At 43.3% G+C, this 17,121-nt stretch overlaps 1 protein-coding gene across 1 annotated transcript; it reads right to left on the reverse strand.

The window, feature by feature from the left end:
- Positions 1–1,686: 1,686 nt before the first annotated feature.
- GABARAPL2 (GABA type A receptor associated protein like 2) lies at positions 1,687–12,232 on the reverse strand. Its single transcript, XM_037144743.2, has 4 exons — positions 12,076–12,232; positions 11,691–11,746; positions 10,349–10,521; positions 1,687–2,297 (listed from the first exon to the last, which is right to left on the reverse strand). Exons 1-4 carry the CDS (start codon positions 12,107–12,109, stop codon positions 2,207–2,209), a joined length of 354 nt encoding a protein of 117 aa, XP_037000638.1. The 5' UTR covers positions 12,110–12,232; the 3' UTR covers positions 1,687–2,206.
- Between the last annotated feature and the right edge of the window lie 4,889 nt (positions 12,233–17,121).

Consider the following 17,121-nt stretch of genomic DNA (forward strand, 5'->3'; position numbering starts at 1 on the left):
ACTGGGGACCTGGCCCGCAACCCAGGCATGTGCCCTGACTGGGAATTGAACCAGTAACCCTTTGGTTCATAGGCCAGCACTCAGTCCTCTAAGCCACACCAGCCAAGACATAAATTACTTTTAAAAGAAAGAAAAACACAGTTGGCTCCAATGACACTTGTCTTTTGATTTTCTTCCCTCTTTCTTCTCAGTTGCGTTTGTGGTTGTGAAACAAGTCAAAAGGCCTTTCTTAACCTTCAAGTCTGTATAACCCTATTCTGTTCACATGCTTAAGAAGGGCAGCACCATTCCTTCCCATCAGTTCCTCCCCCAAGCAGGGGGCTGTTTAGTACATCAAGCAAGGCCAGAATCCTCCCAGGTACTTTTGACATTGTTCTCAGAAGAAATGGTTTTCCTTCTACTGGAGTCAATAAGCTGGTGAGGCCATCTTTGCCATGACATGGAGGGAATCTGCCTGAGAATGAAGTTGACATAGAGGAAAACAAAACTGAGATGAAGAGTTTTGATGTTATCACTGGATCTCTGGTTCAAGCTATGCCTGAAGCCAGTAAACCACCCTTGAGAGTTGAAATATAAATTGCCTTTTTAGAGCTTCAGCCAGTTTGAGTTGGGTATTATGTTACTGCCATCAAGACTGCCTGAAACACAGAACTTGTTTCTTCCCCTACACCTTGCTCACTCAAAGGTCAGTTTCTGTTCCTAGTTTGAAAGTAACAATAAAGAGCACCGCAGAGTTTATTGGGTTGGGTTTGGGAAAGACCCATAAGATCTTATGACAAGAATTATTTCTTCTGATCCCAACTGGGAAGCTGACATCAGTAGAGAGCTTGACAGGTTGCTTATATAATTTGGTAAAGATGAAGCTAAAGATCTTTGTTTTTCTTCTCCAGTAGAAATCTGACAGTCATTTTAACTACATGTCCTTAGATTGATGGGTGATCCCTGGTTTCTTTACTCTAACAATTTATGTAGGGCTCTAGCCCCCAATACAGTCTGAGGAAGATTTAGAAAGTAAGCATTTCCTCTTAGAATATCATGAAACTCATGGGCCTAGAAAAATTTAAATCTTGATTTTTAGAAAGAAGGGATAAAACAGCAGCACCTTCGACAAGTACAGGTACATATAAAGACTATATGTATATAGTTATTCCAACACTGTATGTAAAAGACTGCAAACAACCCAAATGCCATTTACAGGAAACCTGTTAAATAATAATCACATATCCACACAGCACAATACATTCTGCTGTAAAATGAATGAAAGGCTATGGACTGATATGGAAGGACCACCAGGATATATTGTTAAATGAAAAAAAGCAATATACATAAGTATATGTTTTTTCTTTTGTACAAGAAAAATAAAATAAGGATATATACTTGTATTTAGTTGTACTTCCAAGAACAAATACTAACAAGAAATAGGAAGGCAGTGAAAGCAGTTTCCCACAGGCGAGGGTGAGGGTGGTCAGAAGACCACGGTGGGAGCTCACCGTGTACACCTTTTTACAGAGGTCTGAGATCGGGGACCACTTAAAAAAAGTCCCTCTCCATGACACTGGCCACTGCTCCTTCTTCACGGCTGTGCTGTCATGTCCCCACAAACCTTCCTCCTGGCCTGGCAGAGGTAGGAGCTACTTCTCTGACACATCTAAAAGCTGATGAATAAAGGACATGGTCACACTGCAATGCCTTTATAAGAGGAAGTTTTATTGTTAATTATTTACCTTAATAGTTTCAGAAAGAGGAACAGATTAGCTCAGTCCAACCAATTGGCAGTTGGCAAAATCTAGTGAAGCAAGTGTTCTGATTGCTAAGGATTTAATTTGGATGCTTTTAATACTTAGCCATCTAACACTTCAAACATAATCCAGAATAAATGCATCATTTTCCTCCCTTTCACTTTAATGCCCCACCTATCTCACTTCATTATGGAAATACCTTCATTAAATATGATTCCCAGAGGAGCAAGACCTCTGGAGAGTAGAGCCATGAGGACAGTGCACAAAAAGAAAAACTCAAAATAAAATTCTGTATGATAATTTACTAGTCTAAGGAAACAAAAACCTCCCAATATATTAAGAAATCAATCCAGTTACAAATGCACTAATAGGTCTAAGGTGAAGAGGATCTGGTATAGTAACTGAAAACGGCCGCCTATTTACAAGATACACAAGCAGGTACGGTACACCTAGCCCTGCGCTGGCCCTCAGAAGCCAAACGTGTTCTCTCCACTGTAGGCCACATACAAGAATCCATCTTCATCTTTCTCCTTCTCGTAAAGTTGTCCCATAGTTAGACTTGAAAAAGAAAAACAAAAAACAACGTTGAACATGTATATATAGTCTCTCCCCCATTTTCAGCATCCATAAATTATTGAACTTTGTAAACTGACATTGAAACATTGCAACACTATTTTGTTGCACTAATTTTATAATTTTTTACAGTACAATACATGGTATTTTTCAGACACAAACCAAAGATTCATTTCTCAAGGTTCCTGCCACCGCCTTAGCAGCATTTGATGGAGGATCTTTTATATACATTTGTAATACATGAAAAATAAACCTGATTGCAATTTTTTTAAATGTTTAAACCATGTACCAATTTTTAGTCCAAATCATGTAAAATAAGGTAAACTTAAATTGCATTCTATTAACCAGTAAGTGTATTTCTGTAAGTATAGTTATGTTGCAATGAAGTTTTTAAAAAGAAAAAACAACACTGGGAAGTGGGTTTGGTTACTGAATCTAGGTGCTGGCCAAAGATGACTTAGGGATAAGGAACTCGACAACCCTCTCCCACACCTTTGGTGGTAGGTGGTAAAAAGAAACTCGGATCTCAGTAGCACTACATTCCTGTTGTAAAGAAGGTAAATGGAGCCACAAACGATTAAGGTAAATTAAGCCTCTGGGAATCATAAGACTAAAATCAAATCTCCATTCTCCTAATCCAAGGCAATGCCATTTGCAAGTAACCTCACATAAAGTTAATCCCTCAGAGGCCAACTCTACCTAGCTCCTTGAGTGTGGCCTTGGCTGGTTAGTACATTTAGAATGCTTTCTGAATGCAAGGGCAAGCGGAAAAAAACTAAGCAAAATTAAGAGCCTATGAGCCCATCCCCGTGTGGGTGAAGGACTAAGGAAAGGAAGAGTACATGGAGCTTTCTTCTGCCTCAGGCTGGTTTATTGATTATTTCTCATTTGTACCTGACATATACATACTGGTGGGTTCATTCTGTGGAAGCTCCCCCACCAAAACCAGTGTTCTAAAGACCTGTGTCAGCATCATCAAAGAGATTTCCTCACATGTGATGCAGACACCTCTCAGATTATATCCGGGATCCAAAGAGGCCCTGGCCAACCTTCTTAAGAACCCTCCAGAAATAGACACTGCTCAATCTAAACACGTGGCCAGGAAAGCTGGATTTCCCTAAGCCACAAACCAGACTGCAGTCGAGAACTACTCTAGTTCTCTGCCATGAAACTGAGCTGTACCAGCTCCACAGTTAATACTAGTTAACACCTGGAACCCTGGGTGAGCTCTAGCCACTGACTATAGTATCAGAGATGAGAAGAAGTCAAAGACGTGTGCAAAAACATCAGTGTAACCATAAGTGGTAAGTCAACCAGAACCAGCAGTAAAGCAGCAGCAGTCAGAGAGCCAGCCAGAGACATCGAGGTCACCAGCCTGGACAAATCACAAGAGACACCAAATGCAGGACTCAGTGAAACAAGGGCCACTGGGGGTGCATAACAATAGGTCCAGGGCCTCAACCTGGTGAAGCAAGGACTGCCCCCCTCTGCTGCTATGCTCCTGGCAGGCTTTGTGGCACCTCCATCACAGGCTACATTTGTAAAGGGGAGTTTTTCCTTTCTTACTCTTCCTACCCAGTTTCAAGTTCAGCCCATTTGACTGTGTGGGTAGATAAGAATTATTAAGTAACAAAGTGGGGGTGGATAAGTAGGAATACGAAATGGCCTGTCATCAGCATCTTGTGCAATGAAACGGTGCTCCTTGTGAGGATCCCTTAACCTGGAATTTGTAAAACAAGGACTCCCTGGATCAGGACTGTCTGCTAGAAAGTTCTGCTGTGATAGAAATGTCCCATATTTTTACTGTTCAATACAGTAGCCACTAACTACATTTAGCACTTGAAATGTGGCTTACTGAATTCGGATGTGCTGTAAGTATAAAACATACACAAGATTTCAAAGACTTAGTATGGAAAAGGGATGTAAAATACCTCAATTTTGATTACATGCTGTAATGATGACATTCTGGATATACTGGATAAAACATTAAAATTAACATGTTTCTTTCTTAATATGACTATTTTCTAATAGTCAAATTTAAAATAACAAATGTAGCTCGAATGCCCTTCCTATCGACAGCACTGCCCTGGAACATGTGAGGACTTGGGAAGCAGTGGGTAAAGGGAGGAACCTTGCTCATGAGACACTTGGAGTGGTGGGTCTCAACCTTAACTGCATGTCAGAAACAATGGGGAGCTTTAAAAACACCTCCATGTGTAAGCCCCATGCCAGACCAATGAAATCTGAACCTCTGGAGATGTAGGACCCAGGCATCAGCATGTTTTAAAATGCCAAAGAAAATTTCATGTGCATCCAGGTTGAGAACCAGTCCCTTTGCCAAAAGAAGATAGATGCTTGCCTTTTTTCAAATAAATTTTTCTAAATTGATTTTTTTTAGAAAGAGAGAGAAAGGGAAAGAAACACTGATTTGCTGTTCTACTTATTTATGCATTCATTAGTTGGTTCTTGTATGTGCCCTGACTGGGGACTGACCTGCAGCCTCAGTGTCTGATGATGTTCTAACCAACCACAGCTAGCCAGCCAGGGCTACATGCTTGTTCTTTTTCTTTGTTTGTTTTTCAAAGATGCTTATCTTTAAGAACCATGTGATCAGGAAGCAGAGTAATATGACAGGAAGTGAAGCAAGGAGCCAACAGCTAGCAAAGGGCCTGAACAAGTAGCTGAATCTGTCAAGATTTTTACCCTGGTGTTTGGGAATGCCCCCCCAAAACTCTGCTTTTCTTTGAGACTCTTCAGAATGAGGCAAGGAGGAAAACAGATACAGCTACGGCCACAACTCCCTTTGCCCCATTCTGTCTAAGTATCTAGGGTGACCTTGATGAGACCTGTCCCAACCATCTCCCCACTACTATTACCACAGGGGTTTAGACACAGAAGTAACAGATACTGTGCGTAATTCAAAGGCAGCCAGCCACCCCTTGGTGTCTATGCAAGTTTGCTTCCATCTGACAGACTAAGTTCTGCAATTTTCCTAGCAGGTTGGAAGATCTGCTGAATTAGAAATACTTGAGTAGCTTTACACACACTAGCGTCCCACCCGAGACTCTCTAGTCTGTCTGCAGCGAAGTGACCACTGAAACCCCAGCAGTCTAAGGCAGGCTCTGAGACTCCGAGGTGGGAGGTAGGGAAAATCACGGGACTTTCTATCTTTAGATTCCATTGTCTTTAAAGTAAAGCTTGGGTTTTTTAATTTGCTTAACCAGTGCCAAAGCAGCTACAGAGGCTGATCATAAAAATCCCAACTGTAACAGCAAACAGAAATGTGCCAAGCACTGATCTAAGTATGTTACATACATTAACTCTTTATGCTCACAACAATTTTAAGGGCAAGCACTTTCATAATCCATAGTTCATACATAAAAGTGAGGCTGAGAAGTCAAATAATTTACCCCAGGTCACAAAGCCAGGAGACATTCTTACCACCATGGTGTGCTGCCTCCAAGTTCATACACAGCTAGATCTAAAGCCTCAGTGTCAGCATCCCTGTACCTTCTACAGAGATCTTCCTTAGCACAGTGCTCTTCACACAAACAAACGTGTATACATCATCACCAGAAGGCCAAGGTGGGGGCCATGACACTTCTAACAAGTCCCAAGTAAGGTCACTGCTGCCAGCCTCTGCATCACAGACTGGGCATCCAGCTCTTATCTTAGCACTCTCTCCTTCAGATCCTGTAATTTGACAACGAGAGGGCTGTGCCTAATGACTTTAAGAGTCCTCTCACTGTTCTCCTTTTCTGTCATGCAGCTTTGTGTGGAAACTTTAGTTGGCAGTAGTACTGTGTCCTTATATGTGGGTACCCTTTGGGCAGAACTTGAAAACTGACAATGCTCAATGCTAGGAGCTAAATACCCCATCTAGCAGCTCCTGACTGAATGCCTGATTTTGAAGCTTCCCTGGGTACCATGAAAGAAGACTGACACATCTGTACAGTATGATCTGAAAACAGCACTGTAGTACCAGGACACAGACATAGTCAAAGTAACTTGGCCTGGAGCCAAAAAGAGCTGGGCCGCAAATAGCTTTTTAAGAACCATAGAAATGAAGATCACATGGAGGGTTAGCAACAGGGGAGTGGGAGAAGGGGAAGGGGGGAGAAGGTACAGAAAATAAGTAGCATAGATGGTAGGTAGAAAATAGATAGGGGGAGGGCAAGAATAGTATGGGAAATATAGAATCTAAAGAACTTGAGACATGTGGTCATAAACTAAAGGGGGGAATCGTGGGGGTGGGGGGTGCAGGGTGGAGGGGAATGAAGGGGGGAACAGAACAACTGTAATGGCATAATCAATAAAATAAAAATGAAATGAAATAAAATAAAATAATAAAAATAAAAAAGGTTTTTAAGTCCCACTAAAAGAATAGTCAGCTGGCAGTCTATTGCAGAAGGCTGCTGTGTCACTACAAGTTCCACAGCCTCCAAGATGACCTTCCCTCTCAGAATTCGCAGAGGCTGAGCCACACAGCAGTGAGCAGCCTGCTGCTGGAATGCCTGAGGATTCTGAAGCACAGAGGCAGTTCTGATGCGTGTGCCTGGCTAAGCTGTACAGGCTCACTGGATAACCTGACTACTCGCAAACAGCACTTCAACTCCAAGGCTTCCTGCCTAAGTTACCAGTTGCAGAAGACACCCAAAGGTGGCCTCCAGTCTAATACTAATGCATACCATGGGGGCATCAAGTACCACATGCACTCATCCTGGAAGGATGCTGCTGAGGACGAGAGGTACTCCCACCTTCCAAGCTCTGAGTCTGACGGGGAAAGACATGGGAAAAGCCAATGGCAAATTCAGGCCATGGTGGGACCCTGAAGTACTGAATGGAATGAACCTAGACTGCCCCTTAAAACCTTGTCTCTAACTGCTCCATTCAGGGTCACAAATCCAAACAAACTAACCAATAGCCTTTTGGAGAATCCATATCCAAGAATGGCCATGCTGCTCAGGCAAACATTAGTTTTAAGCTATTCAACAGCCTATGAACTAGGAGACTGACCTACAGCTGTGTGGATGCCCATTCCCTGCAGAACCTTCTCTTTTCCTGCAACCAAGGTCAGGTCATGGAGGCTGTAGGATCCTGCCTGACTCATGAATTAGCTGGACTGATAGGCACACCTGGCTACCCATCTGCTCTGAAGCACGCATGTTTCCATTGGACCTGCATTTATCTCTTTTCCAGCAGGGGAAGGTGGGTAGGGTGAGGTGGGAGGACAGAGGACCCTGCTGTGGATCCTGGAACGATAATGCCTTAAAGTGAAAGTCAGTGTGACCCCAAATGCTCCTGAGATTCTAAAAAATAAAAATTAATCACTGCTTGTTCCTTTTATCAGATTTTTCTCTGATATAAATAAACTTATTTATTGGCTGAAATAAACCCCATTACTGAAGAGGTATTTACCTAGAAATGGTCAAAAGTGCTTGATTTAAGCACATTTCTACATAAAGTTTTGAATGGACTATAAGACATCACAACTTCCTTTTACTTAGTACTTTTTTAAGATCCAGAAGCAACTAAACACTTTCATATTAAACAACACAGGTTTACCAATGTAACATTCTCTAATCATCACATCCTAGAGACATTTTAGTTAATAGTATAATCCTGTTTCTATTTAAACAAGATTAACGAGACTGTTGTCTGTGTTCTAAATCTAAACAAAGACCAAAAAGTAGGCACTATTGCCAGGCCTGGGTTCCCCTCCAATGCCGTGACTGGGAAACTTATACACTGATGTGCTTTCTCAAGTTCTGTCTGCACCCACCCATAGTTTTCTTTTTGTTTTTGGCCTGATTCTGGATGCAGGAACCTAGGCAGAGAATTGAACTTTCCAATGATAAATGCGAGAAGGTAGTTAAAATTCCCCTGTTTTAAAAAACAGAACTCAGAAAGAATTTAGGAAGTAAAACTCTGAGGGACTTGCTTCTATTTCTAGAATCAACATTTTAATACTAAACAATAATCACGACATTCTACAGGGTGATCATCTGTGTTCAGAATACTGCCCGAGTTCTGCTCCAAGGCAGGTATAATGGAAGCCTCAGGTACGAGTGATCTGTGTGCAGACCTGTGGGTTAGTGGATGGGGAAGGGCTGCTGCAGGGTTGGTTCATCCTTTCTCGACTCATTTCCCCACTCTCTCTGAAGGCAGCAAGCACAGAAGGTTGAGAGAGAGAATCTGAGCTTTTCCCTAAGGAGTCTGGAAAGAGCAGAGAAAAAGGCTGCTAAACTGCCTTGGGGAAGGAGATGGAGAAGATGGGTCACACAGCAGTTCAGGAAGGAGGCCCTGTGGCAATTCTGTTTGTGCTATCAGGTGATGGGTATTTGCACAAAGCCCCAGGATGTCACAGGTCTCTTGTTTACAAACAAATATGTCTTTAAGAATGAAACCCCCAAACAAAACACTGCTGCTGTAAGTGTTTAAGGGAGTCATAAGGGGGGGGGGGGGCTAAAGGCCCTCAGGGCATGGACAGAGGGGCCCTAATTAGTGACTCTAAAGTCCTGATCACTGGTGTAAATCAGCTTTAGGGCAGATTCTTACCAGGCTAGAGAGGAAATGGCCCTGAAGTATCTAGCCTCTGCTGCCCTGAGAATCGCTTTTCATTTCCAATTCTATTTTTTTTTTGTTGTTTTATTTATTTATTTTTAGAGAGGGGAAGGAAAGGAGAAAGAGACGGACAGAAACATCGATGTGTGGTTGCCTCTTGCACACCCCCTACCGGGGACCTGGCCCGTAAGCCAGGCATGTGTCCTAGACTGGGAACTGAACCGGCAAACCCCTGATTCACAGGCCAGTGATCACCAGTCTACTAAGGCACACCAGGCAAGGCTCATTTCCAATTCTATTTATATCTCAGGGATAATGGGAAGAAGGGGCAGTTGCTAAAATCTGCAGCCATTTTAATGGTAAGATTAACACCGAGTCATTAGAGTAATCTTAATGGCCCCCCAAAACCTGCTTCATTTCCTTCCAGTATCAGAGGATCAGAATCCAAGGAAATAAACTCAGTGCCACAGGTCATAATCTCGTACTTCCACTAAATCACGTATTCCCAGGAAGGAGGAAACAGAGTCACCAAGGTCTTGTAGAAATTGCAGGTGATATGAATGAAGACTTAACCTTTTTAAGATCAAAAAAGAGCTTTCTACCTTTCATAGGAAAAGGACTAGAATATGGCCTAGGCCTCTTCTGGAGCTTTCAAGGATTTTCAAAAGGAATATTCTTTTGAACACATTACACTATTTCCCAGGGCTTCTGAAAATCTTAGCTTTTAGAAGTACTACTTTTTGAAGGGGACAATAAATCAAACTTAGTTTGGGTGACAAAGATGAGATGCAGCCAGGAACTCACACTCAGGGAAGAGGGGCCAGCATCTGGCAAAGGGCGTAGACGTATTCAATCAGTAAGGGAAAGGAGGACCAGGGAACTAGCCTGAGCCCTCCATTTTCCTCTTTCCACGGTCAGACTCTGACAGTAAGAACAGATGGCAGTAAGGGAGGCTTAAGTCTGTAGAGAGACCTCAGAGCCCTTTGATGAACACAGCCATTCCAGCATACTGAAGATCAGGTGCAGCTAGAGACTCGCACAGTTGCAGAGCTGACTAAGTCTGGAAAGCAAGCACGACGGTGACTGGCTACAGCTCCACCTCAGCAAGGCACACAGGGTCCTGGTGGAGAATGACAGGACCCGGTTCATGAGCCACTTGGAGAAAACCATTTTAGGCTACAGTTCTAGTAGTGGCTCAAACCTAAATTAATCCCTCAACTGTTTTAAAGGGTTCTTGGGGGTCTAAGGCTAGATTTCATCAGTTGTTTGTTTTTTTTTTAGTCCAGGTCTGGTTGTATTTGCTTAGCCCTAAGTATACTCCCATATATTGTGAACCTTATTTTCAATCAGTTCCTGATGTTAGCACAAAATCGAGATTTCCAGCCAGGATCTGTAAGAATTTTCACACACCCCCAAATTTTGAGCTCTGTAAACAGCCAAGCAGATGGCCCATTCCAGTAAACATCTCTCACCTGGACTGTGGGACTGTCTTATCCACAAACAGGAAGATTGCCTTTTCAGAAGGAAGCTGGATCCTTTTCCTGATGATCCACATGAACTGAGCCACAGTGATGTCAGATGGAACCAGATACTTCCGTTTGTCAATGTCAACAATCTGAGAGCCTGACACTTTTTCCACAATCACCTGGGAAACCAAAGAGTGGTCAAGACTGGATTTCTCATGTGAGGCTCTTGGCCTTGCATTGTCAGGGAACTGAGGAAAATAGTGTGTGGGCAAGGAAGTGGGTGGGGAGTTGCAACAACATGAAGAAATATGCCCTTGACTTACTAAACCACACACTCTGGAGTTAAGAACGAATATAAATGTGTTATAGGGAAACAGTAAGTGCTTTTCTGTGGTCAATTATTAATATTTCTTATCCCTGATCTCTGCATGCGTAAGAGAAACACAGCCTTTAATGCAAAGCTTTTCAATATTTTGTCTGGGCAGATGGAGCAGTATCTGTGGGAGTTTCCTCTGCAGCCTTGTTATCCCAAGACCCCAGAATGGATCTGCACTTCAGGGGGGTTAGGATCCCTAGGAACCCAGGAAATGAGAATGGGTGGACTAATGGAAACCACTGGCACTCCCAGCCAGCCAGGAACCCAGGCTGCTGTGCATTTGGCCTGTTGCTTTCCTCTGAACCAGGTTTCAAATTTGTATCTCCTGCCCCCTCTCCACAGGAAGTGCTCACAAGCAATGAGCTACAATAACGCCTGACATCCTTTAAAAATCAATAAGGATTGCAGAAACCACCTCCCTTACCATGGAAGAAATATACGATCACATTTAATATTGATTAAGAAAAAAACATGGGAGGAGGAGTTTTCAGCAGCTTCTCAGCTTTTTTTTTTTTTCTCTTTTGGTCAGGAAAGGATGCCAGGGTCAGGGTGAGAGAAGTGAGCTGGAAGTCAGGTAAAGATGGGGGTTCAAAGTTAAAGATGAGACTGTGCTGAGACTAAAGTACCACTTCCAAGACCAAAGTGACGGTCTCCCTCCACCACTGTTCCCCAAAGTGGCAGTGACCTGTTGCCCTGTCCTAGAATATCGTTCCTTATATAATTGCCGAGGGAGCCTAGAGGCTCAGGCAGCTCACTGGCCTAGATCGGGAGAATGAGCGCTCAAGCACCCTAAACAGCACCATCCAGAGCCCCTCACGCTCGGCCCGGGACAACCCTTAATCCAGTATGGCCGGGCTGCTCCTGTACCGGGACTCGAACCTCAACTTGTCAACTGTTGAATGGTCTGGGCCCTATCATGAGTTCTAGAAGACAGAGGTGACAGTGAGGTGAAGGGGCGGGGAGTCCACTCACCGGAACCCGGTCCGGATATTTCGCTCGGATCTTCGCGGATTCCACGCATCTGTGTTCTGTTGGAGAAACACACCGGGATGACAGTCGCGCCTGGCCGCCGACCGGTTCCCGGGCCCACTTCCCTCCTCCCCCCGCGACCTACGCACGCCCCGGGCCCTCATTCGAGAGTCCCAGCTGTCTCGGCCCGTGGTCCCCTGGCTCCCCTAAAGCCCTCCCGAAGTGGGCACGGGGTCCATGGGGAGCCCGTCTGGGGACTGGGGCCTCAGACACCCTAGCCCAAAGAGCGGCATCCGCCCTGCCCGGCCCAGCCCAGAGCGGCCCAAGTGGGGGAGGGGACCACCCGCCGCGCCGGCTCCCACAGCCCGGCCAGTGGCCCGACGCTCACCCAGAGAGTGGTCCTCCTTAAACATCCACTTCATGGCGACGACGGGGAAGGAACTCAGCCGGCTCTCGGAGCCGAGGAGCTCAGAGCACCAACCACAACAACAACGACAGCGGCAGCGGCGGTGGAGACTACACCGCAGGCGGGACTTCCGGCTGCCGGCGCCTAGCAACCTGCGGGGGGTGGGGCTTCCGGCGCCGCTCCTAGGGACTAGGTGCCGGCGGGGAGAGGCCCGGCGCGTAGGCGTTGGTCTGGACCGGGAGACGCGGGGTGTAAACTGGAGGCACCAGGGACTTAAGTGAGGGAATTGGCGACTGGGAAGGAGGTATTCGGTAATTGTAATAGTAGTGTCTCGGTGGACGTTGGTGCCGAGAACTGGAGTTTGAGGGTCTAGCAGGTAGGATAGAGTTCTTGGAGAAGACCGTTCTTGAGGGAAGTCTGCCTGGGGCGTTAGTGACTAGAGGGGGATTTTGGAGTTCTGTATGCCAGAAGAGGGGTCTCTGGTGACCAGAAGAGGGGTCTCTGGTGACTGCCGATGGCACGGGTTCTGTGAAGGGGCGTGTCCAGCCTTTTGGCGTCTCTGCGCCACACTGAAGGGAGAATTGTCTTGGGCCACACATTAAATACATTGTGACATATAACCACAAAAATATATCCTAACGTTTTAAGTAAATTTACGATTTTGTGTTGGGCCTCATTCCCGGCCGTCCTGGGCTGCGTGTGGCCCTTGGAGTAACAGGGTGGGGAGAGGTACTTATGACAATACAGGGGGGTTCAGTATTAAGGACAGCCATGTTAGGTTGCCTCGGACCTAGGAATGGAGTTTAAACAAACCCAGTTTCCTTCCTTTATTCATGAATATGTGTTTGAATAAACATTTAAGAAAAGTTGTCAGAAATATGCATTTGAGAACTGTAACCTCACACCGATCGCAAAGAGACCCCTTAATCTTAATAGGCAGAGGAGTTAGAGGTGACTCTCAGACTCGGAGAATTCCCCTGGTAGCTGGTCATGAACGTGTTTCCTTGGCAGTCAGTGTGACATTCAGCAATCACAGCCTAACCTCTGTGTGTATGTGTCATCTGCCTGAGATTTCAGGATCTCCAGTGATGTCATTCCTTTCTTCTTAGCAAAGTCATCAGGGCCGTCTGCTCTAGGTCATCACATGTTTATGAGCTGGTGAATATGTAACAAGAATATTCACTTAATTGAGCACATGATTCTTGCCACATGTCTGGGCTTCTGATGCACCTGAAAGGCCTGGATGTTTGAACATTGTCAGTCATCATTTCCTACAGTTGAAATTCCTGATGGATGCTGTGGAACCTAGTTTCATTCCAAAATTATTTTTGTTATTTTTAAGTTGTTTTTCTGATCAATCCAAGCTTTTTTGTCTGAAGTGAAATATCCTTTAAAATTGCTACCAAATATTATTGTTGCTGTATATAGGAACACTGTTCTAGGTAGTGGGAAAAACAGCTGTCATGGAGTTAACTTTCTAGTGAAACATGACAAAAAAATAACTGTCAGGTGCTGCTTAGAAAAATAAAACTGTTGGTGACTTGAGAGTGGGGGGTGGTAGAATGCTCATTTGAGGAAGGTTGGCATATTTCAGGAGCAGGAAGGAGCCCCTTGTGGCTGGAGCTGAATAAACAAGGGGGAGTGTGCCGGGAGATTAGATTAAAAGATCTAGAACACTGTTTTGTGTTGTAGATCTTGTATTTGTTTTGAGTAGAACTGTGTTTGAATTAATTCCATGTTAAGCAGAGGTGTGATGTGATATAATTTTCCTTTTTAAGTGATCAGGCTAGCTTCTGCATAGATCTAGACTACAGTGGGTTGAGGATGGAAGCGAGAGGAAGAGTTAAGAGGCCATTTGAGGCCCTGGCTGGAGAGCTCAGTTGGTCAGAGCATTTCCTAATACACCAAGGTTGTGGGCTCTGTCCTGGTCAAGGCACATCTAAGAATCAACCAATGAATGCATAAATAAGTGGAACAACAAAATCAATGTTTCTCTCTGTCTCCCCCTTTCTCTCTCTCTAAAATCAATTTTTAAAAGGCTACTGTGATAATCTAGGTGAAAAATGATGGCTTAAACCAAGAAAATGTCTGTGCAGGTGTGGAAAACAGTTGTACTCTAAATATATTTTGAAGGTAGTGCTGACAAAATTTGCTGATGAGATATGAGGTGTGAGGAAAAGTCAAAGTCAAGATGTTTTCAAGTATGAAATTCCCATTTATTGAAATAGGATGGATCCAGCTTGAGGATCCAACTCGAATTAAGAGTTTTGTTTTGGCCCTGGCCAGTGTGGCTCAGTTGGTTGGGTGTTGTCCTGCAAACAGAAAGGTTGCTGGTTCGACTCCCAGTCAGGGCACATGACTGGGTTGTGGGTTTAGTGCCTAGTGCCTGGTTAGGGCACACGCAAGAGGCAACTGATTGATGTTTCTCTTTCACTTCGATGTTTCTCTCCCTCTCTTTCTCCCTCCCTTTCCTTCTCCAGAATCAATAAAAAAATTTTAAGCGTTTTGTTTTGGATATATTAAGTATAAGATGTCCAAGAGACATATCTAAGTGAAGATGTAGATGCAGGTGAATGGATCTATGAGTCCAAATTCAGGAGAGAAGTACTTAAAATTATTGAACTGGATGGAATTAGCTAGAGAGTAAGTAGAAAATGTAAGCACATTTTTTTTAACTAATAGAATTAAACACTGAGGAATGAAAATGGTTGTTCACCATCTGAAAGTGAATTAGTGGATGAGTTAGAAATTGGACTGAAACCCCTGCTTCCCTTTACAGAGCTGGTCATTGTGTCCTAATCCAAAACATGTGTACACCACCTTGCACACAGAAGAGCTTAGTACACTTCTCAGGGGAATAACCCACCACCCACCAATCCATAGGCATGGACACCTGATGATTTCAATGATGCGTATTATCTTTCTGTTTTCTGTCTTTACCTGCTTTCATGATGTGTCTTTCAAGTTCACCATTCTAACTGGCTTCTCTGATCTGCCTTGATGATTGAAAATTCTATATATAATATATACATAAATTATATATATAATCTATAACTTTCTTTACCTACTGGGTAATTATATTTGGCTTATTGAATGTTCTAAGGACCCTGGATGCCTTCCTTGAGGGGGTGGATAGTTGAAGAGATGAGTCAGGAGAAGAAATAGGATACTGAATATATACAATTACACATTAACAGACCTATCAAACAGAGTAAATTTCAAATATTGGAGAGGTGCACAAACATGGACATTGAAGAATGGCTTAGGGCAGTGGGGCTGACATGAAGCCAAGTGAGGCTTATCAAGAAAGACTTCAGAGAAAAATGTGGATTTCATATTTTGGGAAGGGTACATTTTTTCAAAGGATAATTTTTCCTTAACAAGTAGAAACAAAAGCTGGAGTTAGAAGAGGAAAATGGGAAGCCAGAGGTTTAGTGGTATAGGTATATGTCAAGGTGAAAGAAGTGTTGGAAAGTCTTGAAGTAAACATTCAAGAGTTCTAAACTGATTTAAAAGACCCTGAATGGGAGCATCTAGAAAGGAACAGAATATGATTAAAATATGTAGTTTTAAGAGAACAACTCTTTTTGTCCTTGGAGGAAATTGTATGAAACATGAAACGGTTATGGATATGTAAACTGAAAAGTCATGAATGTGTGAAAATGACACACAATATACAAATATCTTTAGTGTTTAAAAAATCTAATGTTTTGTCTTAAAGAATTGAAATAAAACCACAAAGACAAGCTTCCTAAAATCAAGGCAACAAAAAGTAAATATTGTTAAGCAGTTTTGCAAAGCTCATGACATCTCACAGAAGCTGAAGCACTTAATACACCTAAATTCTTAGGAGTCACCTCCCTGTTTCAAGTGACTAAGCTAACACTAACTACAACATGTGTGTTTCCTTCTGCTGAAGGAAGGAGCTTTGAAGGCAAACACCTCCTTCCAGAGCACAGCCACTCTCAAAGGATCACACTAAAACCATCTATTTTAGACTTATTTTAATAGTTATTTAAATGAAAGTCACCCACTTAAAGCATAGATACAATAGTCTCAGAATAACAGCATAAGGTTTAAGAAATACAACTGCTGTATTTAAGCGTTTTCGTTGACACTCAGAAAAACTTTAAAGCAAGGATAAGTAATACTAGACCGGATGTCAAAAGTATCTTTTGGCTGATGACCTTGTCATCTTGAACTGTAGTATGGATCCTGAATAGTTTTTCCAGATGGGCATGTCTTGACCTCTCTCTGTGTTAGGATCTTGGCTACGTTCTTCATCTAAAAGCCATTTCTAGGTTGCCTTCAAAATAATAACATCAACTACTGGACTCCACTATGAACACAAACCTCACACTCTTGTCGTGGCACTGTAATGTGATCCTTCAGGGCCTTTTGATGAACTTGGATTTGAACCATAGTTTTAAAAAAAAAGAAAGAAAATTCTTCTGCCATGTTTGAAATACTTACTTGGGGCAGGAGATGGAAGCAGTCAATTCAGAGATAAGCCTATGTTAATTTTGGGGAGGACCACATTTTCCCCTAAAGCCAGTAGCCAAGCTTGTACCCAAAAGGCTAACAAAGTATAACAGAAAGACCTATGTAGTAACTATTCTTTATACTACGAAGAACTGGGAGATTTGTGTCGTGTTTCTCTGTCTGTGCTGCTATGGTGTATAGCAAAAGAAAAAGAAAATTTGGAGACAAAGGGACCTGGGTTTGGTCTTAGCACTGGACCAGGTCCAAGACCATGGACACATTTATATTCTGTTTTCCTATGGTGTGCTGGACCTCTGGACGTAACCACTGATTCATATTTAACGAAAGACACATAAATAGATATTTACTTTGAGTCAACTTTTATGAAGAACTTACTTTACTCAAATATTAACACAACAGCTACAATTTCGGAGCAGAGAGACACTGTACTCCCACTCAGCCTTCGGGAAAACCCACGTACAGTATAAAGCAAAGCGGGAGGTCCCTTTGGGCACCGCCCCTCGTTAGCTCCACCCCTGCCAGGGC

The sequence above is a fragment of the Artibeus jamaicensis genome, unplaced genomic scaffold, assembly GCF_021234435.1.
Source record: "Artibeus jamaicensis isolate MK-2021 breed Jamaican fruit bat unplaced genomic scaffold, CSHL_Jam_final contig_464, whole genome shotgun sequence".
Lineage (NCBI taxonomy): Eukaryota > Metazoa > Chordata > Mammalia > Chiroptera > Phyllostomidae > Artibeus > Artibeus jamaicensis.

Bases quoted from the DNA above. Each gene is read 5' to 3' on its own strand.
- GABARAPL2 (XM_037144743.2), bottom strand. From the start codon at position 12,109: ATGAAGTGGATGTTTAAGGAGGACCACTCTCTGG. The intron at 11,747-12,075 runs GTGAGCGTCGGG...TTTCTCCAACAG, and splicing joins TAAGGAGGACCACTCTCTGG to AACACAGATGCGTGGAATCC. The intron at 2,298-10,348 runs GTGAGAGATGTT...TTCTTTTTCAAG, and splicing joins AAGACAGTCCCACAGTCCAG to TCTAACTATGGGACAACTTT.